General features: G+C 40.8%; 1 protein-coding gene across 4 annotated transcripts in view; it reads right to left on the bottom strand.

Moving 5' to 3' along the window:
- mpz (myelin protein zero) overlaps positions 1 to 10,785 on the bottom strand; it is a 16,007-nt gene extending 5,222 nt beyond the window's left edge. For 3 of the 4 annotated variants that reach the window (XR_001808478.3, XM_017411061.3, XM_017411060.3), the window contains exons 1-5: positions 10,560 to 10,774; positions 9,023 to 9,189; positions 5,025 to 5,238; positions 4,567 to 4,696; positions 4,097 to 4,139 (exon numbers count right to left, since the gene is read on the bottom strand). Coding sequence is in view for 3 of the 4 variants with exons in the window: in XM_017411061.3 (XP_017266550.1) it covers positions 4,097 to 4,139; positions 4,567 to 4,696; positions 5,025 to 5,238; positions 9,023 to 9,189; positions 10,560 to 10,605 (600 nt within the window). In the remaining variant the exon portion in view is untranslated. Of the gene's footprint in view, positions 1 to 4,096; positions 4,140 to 4,566; positions 4,697 to 5,024; positions 5,239 to 9,022; positions 9,190 to 10,559 lie in introns of all 4 variants that reach the window. The other variant, XM_037982014.1, reaches the window with a different exon arrangement.
- Positions 10,786 to 13,138: the final 2,353 nt, after the last annotated feature.

Here is a 13,138-nt window from a genome sequence, read left to right as displayed (position 1 = left end):
ACTGTCAGGAAGGTAGACGGTAGGTAAGTGTCTGCATCCCCTGCTGCATACTGAAGAGAAGAGGTGACAGGTGAGGTGGGGCGGCGAGGGAGATTGAGAGGTAGATGAGGAGTGAGAGGTAGTGATTTTCTGTCCGGAACCAAAGCTGATCAGAACCCCGAGGACCTGAGGAGGGAAGCTGAAGAGGGAGGAAGACGATGGAGGGAGCTGAGGAGAAAACTGAGGGGAATCTGTGATACTGGGAGGGGGGCAATTAGTAGGGGCGTGCTGTGTTGCAAAATTTGGTACAAAATAAACACTGGGCCACTATCACTGATATCAGTCTGATCCCATACTTTTACTGTGAAAGGGCAGCTTATACAGTTTCACTTAGGGCAGAGAAATAATCATCAATATACGAAATCTGAATATATTTTCACAACTATTAATTGCATTTTATTTTTACTTTCTACTGTTAATTAGTTGGCTATTAGCATTTTAAAAACCTGGGATGGATTTTAGGCAGTTTCTAGTCAAATAGTATTATTATTAGTAGTAGTAATTAGAGAAATTGCATTTTTTTTGTGAAAATTCAGTGTGAATGCTGAGTGCTGAATGACTGATGAAATTTGCTAAATAGGCTAAATTAGTTGTTTGGGTTAAATCAATCGTAGCACAAGCTAAAAGGGGCAAAACACTAATTATAAGCAGCAAAATGGTAACTAAAATATGGGGAAAAAAAAACCAAAATAGCTTAAAATAGCAAAACACTAGCTAGAAGCTGAAAATATCAAACATTAGCTGAATGTAGTAAAATGCTAGCCAAAAACTAAAAGTGGTAAAATGTTAACTAAAAAAAATAAAGAAAAATGGTAGGTAGAAGCAAAAAATGTCAAAATATGAGCTAAAAGTAGCAAAAGCCTTTAAATGTCGAATCAGCATTTACACAAACGTAGTAAAAGTGAAGGAAAGAAAAATAAAAGTCTCAATTCCATCACGCCAGTATTGATACAGAGCAATATCAACGCTGGTATCGATAATATGGATGTTCGGATCGATTCGCACACCACTAACGATTAGCTTACAGACAGATGGATGCGTCCCACAGTCAGCAAAGAGAGGCAGGAGGAGGAGGAGGAAGGAGACGAGGGACAGGATGAAAAGGAATCTGAATGAGAGAAAGAGAGTGTGGGTGGGAGTGAACTGAAGTGGGAGGCAATTGGGGGGAGAGGTAGAAGAATGGGTGGGTTGTGTGTGTGTGAGAGCTCAGATCGATACCAAGTGCACTCAATTATCATTCCAGTACAGTGTGTGTGTGTTCATTCCTGTGAACTTTTTTTATGTGTGGCTGCAGGGATGAAGTCTTTTTCCACAATTCCACCTAATGGGGAGTAGAGCAAACACCGCAGGGCTTCACTCCCCCTCTTTTACTTCCTTCCCCACAGCCTTTTGGAGATTTGTGGCGCGAGCCGAGCAAACAGAGTGAAACAAAGATGGTGAGGCTGATTTAAAACAACAACAACAAAAAAAAAAGTCAGCAGTGCCTCCTAATAAGGGACTATTTGATCAAACAACCACTTATAAGCGTACCGTGAAATCCCAAAGGGTCTTCTCTGCGTGTGTGGTGCAGCTACAAGAAACGAATCAAGCTCACAGGGAGGGAAAAATAAAAAATAAAATAAACTTTAAAGCAGCGAGGGCTCAGATAGAATATCTGCTTTTGCTCCATATTTGTCATTCGAGCAGAGACTTGCAGGAGAGTAACTGTAAATGACAGCGTTGTCAAATATTCCAGTGTCCTCTTGGCGGCAAGTTATTTATTCATATATGCACTGTCACACGCTGCAGGCACTTGAGAGCAGCTCAAGAAAAACCTGACAATCACACGACAGTAGAAAAGAGAGAAGAAGACAGGGGGAGAAAGAGGGGCTCCGGGGAGATGAGTGAACCTGTTTAAGGCAGGAGGAAGGAGTTGGCCCCTCAGTTCAAACCGCTGCTGCAGGAAGGCATGCGCAGATACGGCAAGCCAATGCATCATATATTAGACAAAGCAGATATCTATAAATCAGACCTTCCTTGTCAAAATAGACATTTCAGCTGTCTAGAAATATAATTGTTCTTTCCATAATAGACATTTTAAAAACTAGGGCTGCACTGTTTAATATTGCAACAACAATATTAATTGCAATAAATCCATATTTTCCTCACTCTTTTCTCATTATCATCTAAACCGGGTGAGTCTGTTTGGATGAACACGAATGCATAGTACTTGAAAAACAACTGACCTATGATTTATGACTATTTATGTTTGATTTTGTTGTGATGAAGATACATTTTCGATATATTATCCAGCCTCGTATATGTCATTTTTTTCTAAGACAAATGACGTCTCCATTTTCCCCACATTCATGTCAGAAGAGCTTTTAGCTCCAGGTATCCACGGGTATTTTTTTTTCTATCTAAACTAATATCTAAACTAATATTCCTACTGGGAGAAACTTGGCATTAAGTAAGAAAAAAAAAACATTCAGATATTTGTAATACCTGAACAAGCAAAGCTGTTATTAAAGACATCCAGTATTTACATTTGATCAACCAAATCCAAACTTCAGACATCAGTTTTTGCAAATATCTACAAATATTATTTGGACATCTATTAAGAACTTGATGGAAAGCCACTTTAAAGTGATAGTTTAGATGTTTTGAAGTGGTGTTTAGTAGAAAGGTTATAAATAATTTATATTTTAGCTGCAATTCACTTTTACTTCAGACTGAGGCTGATCGAAGATCCTCAACAGGTAAGATATATTCCAACCTTTTCTCTACCTCCATCTTCAAAAGATAAAAAAGTAAAGTAAACTTTTAACTAGAGTGGGGACGTTATTCTGAATATCTTTCATTTCAGTTCTGATGAGTAACAATGTAATTTTAATGAACTGTTATTGATATCTAAAGAGAAGTTATCAGAAAAAAAAAGTGTCTCAATTATATGATACAACAACCTGCCATACAGCATGCCCCGGTCTACCTGTGGCTAAATGACAAACTGTCACAGCAACACCTTTGGTTTCCTGACTCAGGTATCATTTCAAAGCTAAGTTTTAATTGAGGGAAACACCTTGAACTCAAATCCCCCGACTTTCTCCCCTTTTTTTTGTATCGACACAAGGCTTCTGTTCGATTACAATACACCCCCACAACCCTGCAGCCCACACATTACCATGGAGTAATCAAACACAACTTGCCCTGGTGGCTTGTTTTCACAAAAAGCATACAAGCCACAAAAAAAAAAAAAAAAAGTCTGATTAATCCACCTCTTGAGGCGATCGCACTCCCATGAGGAGCAGAAAGGGACAAAAATTCTAAATCGCAGGCGTACAGCGGCGTAAAAAACACTGATAACAGCCCGAACCATAATAGGCCCAGTGATTTTTATTTGACTCCCAGTGAGCAAAATCAGCAGCTCCTGTCTGTGTCCCCACTGTGAGCAAATCACAGCCTCATTCAGTCTGCAGCGGCGGCATTAGAGCCCGTAACCCTGCCTCGGCCACTTCACAGCTCTGATTTTTCTGCCCCAGGGCTGTTTATGGCGCCACAATGTTTGGACCCCCAGAGGGAAATGAAAGAGGGGGGTACAGGATGGAGAGGTGGGAGACGGCTTTAAAGCAACACTGAGACAAGCAGAAGGATTTTTAACAGCTTGAATACTGTTATTAGCTGGAGGGGGGCAGAGTTTGAATGGCATGTTATTTTGTTGTTGATATGTTGTTGGAAGGAGGAGTCGGGCTGAGTCTGAGGGCATATTGGAGCTGCCTGAACTGGCATTGGGGAAATGCGATTATGAAGCTGTGATGTTATGCACTGTCATGTTAGATGTGCTGTTCTGAAGCTGTTTCCAAAGAGACAACAGGTTTCTGTATCCCAAATTCTCCGAACAACTGCTGAACGTTGTATCCTAATATCTCTTCAAGAAGGACGTCATTTTACTTTTAACGTCTGATGATGACAGCAAGTTTATCTGTTGCGTTGGTTGTCGACTGAATGAAAAGGGGGAGGAGGACGGAAGGAGGGAGGGAGGGAGGGAGGAGGATGAAGAGGAAAAGGGGAGGAAACTTGCCTGTCTCTGCTGTGATCCCTCTTTCTTTTTCTTGCCATGTTTGCTGGAGGGGACAAAAGAAAGACAATGTCAGGATGTCGAATCTATCTCTCCCTCCAGTGGTCACAGGGCAGCACTGCCTGCCAGCTATCATAAAGAGAACATCATCTTAATCTACTGGTCTGTCTCAAACACAGCCCCCAGGTGCCAGATGTGTTCAGATTAGAAAAGGTACGAGAGCGTGATGATGGATCCGTCAGATTATCCACTCAGAAACTGTCACTTCAACACTTTTATTCATCTTTTTTTGTTTTTTGGAAGATTAAACCCAAATGAGAGATCATCATCTCTTTCAAGTTCAAATCTAAACCAAATTGGTGGGAGGGGGGGCTGAAGTCTACGCCAGCTTGGCCACGCAGGTGTCGGTACCAGGGATGGGCTCCGGCCTCAGCTCCAGCCCCTGACAGAGACCCCCCAGGCAGGGCACTGACCTGACGCTCAGGCTGAAGACACGGCGTGCAACAAGGAACCTCATCAGGTAGTAGATGACCACGATCAGCACCAGCAGGCCCAGCACCACCCCGATGATTGCTCCTGTGATCACTCCTGCTTGGATAGGCACTATAGGTGAGGCCAAGAGGGGAACAAAGACAAAAAAAGACGATTTTAAAAGAAAAATATATGAATTGCAAATGAAGAAAAATATGCTGCCATTTGAAGAGAATGGCCTATCATGCCAACTGCCTTTGAGGCAGAGTTTGAGATCATTTTATGTTGAGAAATGATGGGTTTGTAGCCAGTTTGGTCAAACCTTTCAAATGATATTAAGTGAAATCTTTCGTTAGATTTTCCAAGATATGTTAGCTGTCAGAGTATGTGTTGAAGATGACTCGACCAAACATTTGCTCTCTGACAGAAAAAGGGGCGAAGAACCCTCCTAAATCCTCACATTTCTCAAACACCAGCAGGCGGACGCTGGAGGGACGCCCCACTATGTCCGGGGGGTTCTTGGCGTCGCAGGTGAAGGTGCCGTTGTCGTTGAAGTCCAGATTTTTGATCAGGATGGAGCCATCGCGGCGCCCTGGGTTCCCCACAAACTCCACCCGGTCCCTGAAGGGGCCCTTGTTGTCAACGTAGGCCTCACCCCCGGTGTAGTGGAAGATCTGTGAAAGGCAGAGGAGTAAATCCTGTTTTTCTGCTTTGTTCACATCAAAAATCTGCAGATGATCAATGCAAAGAATCCTTTTGAGCTGCTTTTATAAAGATTCAGTCATTTTTCTAGCCTTTAAGCTGCTTCAACAGTTGGGGCTCAAATAAAAACGTTTATATTCAATTTTGCTACAGAAAAATAGTTTACCTATTTTTAAAGCTCTCAGTTTAAACCTATAATTAAAGGGCTAGCTTTCCTAGAAGGTGTGCATTTCATGCCAGAGTTTTAGAATAAGATCATCTTATATTAAGAATTGATGAAGTTATTCACTTTGGAAATAAAATTATGTGCAACCTCATTTAATAACGTACATAATCTGTTCCAGCTGGGAGGATGTGTTGTGAAAGAGTCACCTACTACTACAACAAATTCTATCTTAATATCTGTAAAATTTGCCTAGGTTTTCTGTTTTCTGTGGTGGCCATCTTGCATTAGGTTGATTCCAAAAGTTATTCAGTTGTAGATGTGCATGAAAATAATTACTTTCTGAAAGTTTTAATGAGATATTTTGTAAACTATACAGACAAATGAACGCATGCAAAGAGAAACGGGTAAAAACGTTATCACTTTGCTCTTCCCGGCAGGAGATAATGCAGGATTTTATGGTCATTTCAAGCAAACCCAAATGCTCAATAACATCAACAAGGTAGATACAAGAACAGTCTTGGATGTGCATAAACAACAAACTCTTTAAAACTCTTGATCCCGATTGATTTCTGATGGAAAACATCTCAAACTTCTATAGAGTAACGTAATATTTCCCTTTAATTAAAACAACACCCAGTCCTACATACAAGACATCCAATAAAACTGCCATCACCAAGATTTCACTTTCACTTGATGCATATGAATCAATAAACGTCATGATTCTTTTTAAAAATAAACTTTTCTATCGATTTTGGGTGAAGCTTTAATGAACAGAGAGGTATGACGAGGCTGATCACCTTAACGATGGTAACTAAAAATACTGTTCTGTTCAGAATTTCTTTTCGTGCAGCTGTATGCTAAATTTAAAGGTTTACATTTTAAATACTTTGCAACAGGTTTTGGCAAACTTTTAACATCTAAGCTTTAGATAAAAAAATCAAGCTGTTTATCTGATGCATCTATTATTGTTACAAGCACAGGTTTAAAGATAATGTCAGCATTTAGGCTACTTTAAATACAACCCCAACTGTAGAAAGGTTGGAATGCTGTGTTAAATGTGAATAAAAATTTTATGCAGTGATTTAAAAATCTGATAAACCCATATATTATTCATAATGGAACACAGTAAACATATCAAATATTTAAACTAAGAAACTGTGCCATTTTTGGAAAAACAAATAAAGTAATTTAGAATTTTATGACAGCAACACATCCCACAAGTTAAGAATAAAAGGATGTTAAAGAAAGTGGAAGAAGTAAAAAACAGCTGGAAGAACATTTTACCACTAATTAGGTTATTTGGCAACAGGTTTCAGAAGACTTTGGAAAGACTTTGAATATCCCAACATCTGCAGCTAATATCTTTTTTTAAAGATTTCAAGAATCTAAAGAAATCTCTGAGGTCAAAGGTCAAAACTGGTTGTTGGTGACCAGGTTCTGGTTCTGGTTCTGCTCAGGAACACTGTCTGTAAACACAGTTCACCGTGCCGTCCACAAATGCTGCTTAAAGCTCTATCAGGCAAAGAAGAAGCCAGATGTGAACAGATGTGTCTCCTCTGGACCAAAGAGGAGAACTGTTCTGAGGTCAGACGGGTCCAACCCATCCAGCCTGCCTCTCTGATGGTATGTGGGTGCATTAGTGCCTCTGGTTCATCAGTTTATACACGTTTAAGAACAACATGTTCTCATCCAGATGACTTTTTTCCAGGGAAGACCTTGCATGTTTCAGCAAGACAACACTAAACTGTGTACTGCATCTATGACAACAGCATGGAAGTAGAGGTGTCCAGGTGCTGAACTGACCTGCCTGCATTAACTGAAAACATTTGATGCATCATGAAACAAAACAACCAGCAGATATTCAGTACTGTTACACAGCTAGGATCCTCTACAGACAGAATGGGTCAACCTCCAGCAGCTGCTCTCCTCAGGTCCAGATGTTTACAGACTGATGGGAGAAGAAGGAGATGCTCCACAGAGGGAAACATCTGGAACAGGTTTTTGAGATGTGTTGCTGCCATAAAATTCAAAATTACCAAAAAAAAAACATTAGTAATGTTTACTTTGTTCCACTGCTAATAAAATATGGGTTTTATTTACATTTTACACAATTTTCCAACTTTGTCAGCATTGGGATTGTACTTGATTTGGAAAACTGTTTTACCATTGTTATAAAATAATCCTCTAATTTTCAAGTATTTGAACTTTTGGTTGCTTACAAAGAGCTGAATTTAGTGCAGATGCCATTTTAGATGACTATCTGCTATGAGTTTACTCTCCAAATTCCTCAAAATGGTTCATTTCTACGAGTTTTTAAAGGCTCAAATATCTCAGTACTCCTCAAAGGTTCAAGAACTGAAAACAGATTTGTGAATCAGAAGTATGTTTGCTCCTATTTTCTCTTTAATAATCTTCCTTCGAGCCTTCAAAGTTATCTGATGTCCCTGCATTTAAAGGAATTCTGCACATTTAATTCAGTAAAGTTTTCTTACAGTAAACAAGTTATTTTAAAATGTCTGAATTTGGTCATTTTATTAAAAACAAAAACATTTTGATGCCTCAGATTTAAATTTATTTTCATGTTATGTCAGAAATTAAATATGAACCTTCAAAAAAGAAGCAAAACAGACAAATGCAGCATGAAAACAGACGGATGCATGAAACTGTAAATCTGTCCAGGCAGGGAAAGAAATGAGCGACTGAAGATAAGCAGGAAAGAAATAAAAAAAGAAAAATCGGGTTTCAAAGTAAGGGCACTGCAGGGGAGACAGATGAAGGCGAGGAGGGAGAGGGGAGGACATAATGAGAGAGGAAGGGGGGAGGGACAAAGACGGCAGGGCTGGGGAGAAGGAGATTAGGTGAGGTGGACAGAGGGAGGCACAGTCAGGATGGGGAGATAGAGAGATTAGAGAGATGGCCGGCCGATAAGAGCAGGGGGAGTGAAATTAAAGAGCAGGAGGCTGCAGGAGCAAAGACAGAAAGTTTCTTTAGTTAATATCGGATCAATAGTTAACATTCTTGGATTACTTTTGAACAAGTTGTGCTCTTTTTACTTAATGCTTTAAAACTAGCAGGTTTGTGTGTTTTTAGTTAAAAAAAAAAAAAACCTTTCCGCCAAAATTTGTGCCACTTAAATGAACCTCGTGCATTCCTCTTTGTGCCTGGCAGTGGCAGAGAGGGGGAGAACAAAACAGAGCTTTGACAGAAAACATAATCACAGTTTGCAAGTTGAGATTTCTGCACAAAAACTTTGGCCTCAAGCGGGAGTCAAAGCACAAGACCCCTATTCGGGCAAAAAAGGAGAAAATAGGAGAGTAAGCTTTCCATTTGGCTTCCTGTGAGGGTGTTTTAGCTGATAAATGCTCTGTTATGTCACAAATTGTTTCCATCTTCTGGAGCTGTTGGCTTCTGGACATGTAGCGCTCAGTGATTTATCAGAGCTTCTTTAATGAAACAGCTGCAGCCGGGAAAAAAACGCTGATGAAGGCGGCGAGAGTGAATCAAACATCAACGTTTCAGGAAGTAAAAGTTTAAAAACTGTTTTGTGCTACAGCTAGAACAAGTTGTGTGTGTGTGAGAGAGTTATTTACAGAGATGCTGTCCCGGGAGCCATCAGGCCGGTACGTCCAGGAGAAGGTGACGTCATCTGAGGTCCAGCGCCAGGAGAAGAAGGAGCAGGAGAGCCGGATGTCGGAGCCCACCAGGGCGTGGCGCTCCCAGCCGGTGTAAATGGTTATGGCCTGGGACTGCTCCGGCACTGGGAGACACAAACCACCAAGATCCAAACATTTTAGATTCATATCACATTTGACTGCAAACAGAAGTCATCAGAATTTAACGCAAGTTTGCAAACAAACGCGTGTTTGCAGAGCAGTCTAAATGAGTGGGCAGGAAACTGAACCTGTTTGAACAGTTCGGATGCAAATCCTTCTGTGTGGACATGCGCTGATCCTTAGATTACTGCAGTTTCTGGATATTTGTAATCCCTGCTTTAATTGACATTCAACAGCATTCATTAGTATGCTACTTTGAAATCTATAACGTAAATCCCAAATAATTACACATGCATCCAAATTGACTAACTGTACATTTAGTTGTGTCAAAGCCAGCATTGATTCACACAGATGCTCAGTAATTACTGGAATCTAGGTGCGAGTCTCTAAAAGTCAAAGGGGAATATCATTTTCTCCATTAATATGGGTGATGTTGGCCGAACCGTCTGCACTGTTTATGCTCAAATAATATTTAATGATCAATGCTAATTTGGTTTTGGATGAAAAAAAAAATCAATATTTTACTTCCCTTGGAAACACGCCCCACCCCACTCCCCTCTCCTCAGCATCTCAAACAACTAGCAGAGCCTGCAGGGAGGTGCAGCAGAGCCCCACCATCCTCGGACGACATGTGGACCAGCCTCTGCAGGTCACAGCATCGTCAAACTGAGCCTCTTTCAACACCCACACACTAAAGTTCACAGCTTTCACTTAAAAGCATCCTTCCAGCAATACAGCAAAGCCCCCGCACAGCTTGTCAATGAAATCACGCTTGACATTTTTAATTAAAATCCTGACAAAAAAATCTACAAATATCTGACAGGAGAGAAGGAGGGGGAGAAAAAAAATGACTGTTTGACAGCAAAACCTCAGTTTGAAAGTCATAATATTAGTGCTCCCTTTATTTTTAAGATCTGAGACACCTGCTTTACGGAAGAAAACAACGCAGATTGGACAATGCGTGACCATTTACAGCACTGTAAAAAGGAACAGAATCCACCGCAGGTGCACACCTGGCCTTTTACACCAAATCAATGCAGCAAATGTCAAGAAGCAATTAAATGCTTTAGTTAAGTATAAATCTGGTGCAGAGGGAGGGTTTAATTTAGTTCCATCGCTTATATACCTCTTTATTTTCATCTGACTCATTAGTTTTCAGGGAATAAAGAGGAAAGATTAGAAAAAACACTTTTTTATCAAATCCTCATTTAACCTTTAACCTCACATCAGCAGAAAGATAAAATCTACTCTTTTAAGAGATGGAATTCAGTGCAAATTTTCAACAACTCATCAAACTGAAAGTAGACAAATTAAAAAGCTGTTTTTTTGTTTTGTTTTGTTTTGTTTGTTTTACCTATTCCCAGGAGGACAACCGACGCCAGTGCCAAAACCGTCAGCATGGTTTCTGCTTTCTGTGGAGCTCCCAAAAGATGAACACCTGAACTCTGTGGAGGATGGGTTCCACTCTGCAGGGAGTTCTGAGTGGAAGGAAGGAGAAAGAAAACCCAAACAAAGGAGAGCGGAGGGGTGCAGGACGCCCGGACAGACGGCTTCAAAACGGGACAACAACAGAAACTCCACTGTCCCCCAGTTTATAGCCAACCACACCCCTCATCCAGGCCCGGCCCGGCCCATTCCTAACCCTCCCCACCAGCACTCCCTCTCTCTCTCTTTCCTCTCATTGGAACAAATTAACACAGATTATCTTTTGAAGTGGGAGAAAAAGGCAGGCGGGAGGCACCTGCGCCATTACAGTAGCTGAATTAATTGGGTGAACAATGGGCGACTTGGGGCGAATTTGCAAACTCTGCGCAGCATTACGGCATGATGAATGCAACGTGTTAGATTAAAGCCTCAATGAGAAGGACTGATTAACAGGTGAGTGTGTGAGGGAATCATGACCATCTGCACTCGTGTGTCATCACTGCTCATATGTAAACATCACATGAGGAAATGAGGATTGTGTTTACAGTGAGGATGAAGGAGATCCTGCTCCAAGGTCAGCTCAGAGCTCTTTCCTCCATCCCCCTCCTTCATGCATGCACTTTCACTGTCTTCGAGGCCAGCAGCCCAAACAAAGCCCCGACTCTTTGCTCCCTGTCCTCCTTCTCTTCAGATTCCTGTCCTTTTTCTGGCATCCAGCACTCTGAGACAATAGGGCGAGAGGGGGACAGGGGCTGACTCGTGTTTGCTCGTCTGTCAATGGTGCTTTCTTCGTCTCGTTTTCGCTCTTCTCAGCCTCGTTGCCTCCTCTTATTTAGACAAAGAAGTGCATTCAGGGTGCAGCGCCCACTCCTCACTTTACTGCAGCACAGACAGAGATCTATCCAGATGGGTTGATATAAGGGCAAGATGCAAAGATTTGAGAGCAAATCAGCTGCAGAAGGTACAGATGTGGATCTATTTGTTGGTAGCCATGAAACAATTCATAATTTCTCATGAAAAGTGATTCAATTAAAAGAAATTGTCTAATGCATATCTGCATGGCGTTACACCTCCAATTCTAAGACAGTTGGGACTGTGTGTAAAATGAAAATAAAAACAGAATGCAAAGATTTGCAAATTTCACAAACCTATATTTTATTCACAACGAAGCAATAAAAAAATCAAATGTTTAAACAAAGAAACTAGAATTTTTAGGCAGCAGCACATCTCAAAAATGTTGAGACAGGGACACCAAACAGCTATAAAAGTAAGTAGTGCAAATAAGGAACAGCTAGAAGAGCATTTTGAAACAAATTAGTTTAATTGACAACAGGTCAGTAAAAGGACTGGGAATAAAAAGCCTGAAAGAGGTTCACTGGGAAAAAGTGTATCTCAAACTAGTGACACTGTTTTAGGACAATGTGAAACAATATGAAAAACTGGGAATACTTTGAATATCCCATCAAAAGCCTGCCTCTCTGATGGTATGGGGGTGCATTAGTGCCTCTGACATGGGCATTATACACATCTAACAAGGCGGCATCAATGCAGAATAGCATTTACAGGTTTAAGAACAACACGTGCCCTCTGGCCTTTTATGTTTCAGCAAGACGATACTAAACCTCATATTGCATCCATTACAACAACATGGCTTCATAACAGAAGAGTCTGGGTGCTGAACTGGCCCGCCTGCAGTCCAGCCCTTCACCAACAAAACATTTGGTGCATTATGAAACGGAAAAATCCAGTAAAGAAGAGCCGGGACTGCTGAAACATTAAATGTTGCCATCAAATTAAAATTGATCTTATATTTTCAAAACAATTTTTCATTTGAACATTTGATAAGTTTACTAGGTTCCATATTAAAATATGGGATTATTAGATTTGCAAATCACTGCATTCAGTTTTTATTTACATTTTACACAACATCCCAACATTTTTGGAATTGGTGTCGTACAAAGGTTTGTCGGCACCATAAAGAGAATAATCCTTCCATCATAGTCTTGTTTCAAACTAATTGTTTGACCTTAATTAGTCTCATCTGTGCCTTAAAGCTTTTTATCAGCCGTTCAGCCTGTTTAAAAGGAGCAAATATACCAATGGGTAGTTTGGTGTCATTGTGTGACTTCACTGAACGAGGAACAGAGAAAAGCAAAGGTGGCTGCTCTCTGAAGAGCTCAGAAAGAAGATTATGTCCATAAAAAACAATCTCCAAGCAGCTTCATGTTCCTTTCACAACTGTTGCCAATACTTTTAAAAAGTATAACGTTCATGGGACTGTAGCCAACCTCCCAGGACGTGGATGCAAAAAGAAATGCGACCCCAGTTTGATCAGACAGATTGTGTTGCCGTTAGAGGAAGAGCCAAGGAAATCATCTAAAACGGTTCGAGCTGAACTCCAAGGTCAAAGTACGTCTCTTTGTGATCGCAGCATCTGTCATATTGGGCTTCATGGAAGAAGACCCAGGAGGGCTCCACTACTGGCAGAAAAACACACAAAAATGTGTC

The sequence above is a fragment of the Kryptolebias marmoratus genome, linkage group LG20 (assembly GCF_001649575.2).
Source record: "Kryptolebias marmoratus isolate JLee-2015 linkage group LG20, ASM164957v2, whole genome shotgun sequence".
NCBI classification, from domain to species: domain Eukaryota; kingdom Metazoa; phylum Chordata; class Actinopteri; order Cyprinodontiformes; family Rivulidae; genus Kryptolebias; species Kryptolebias marmoratus.
This window is presented reverse-complemented; position numbering and strand designations above follow the sequence as displayed.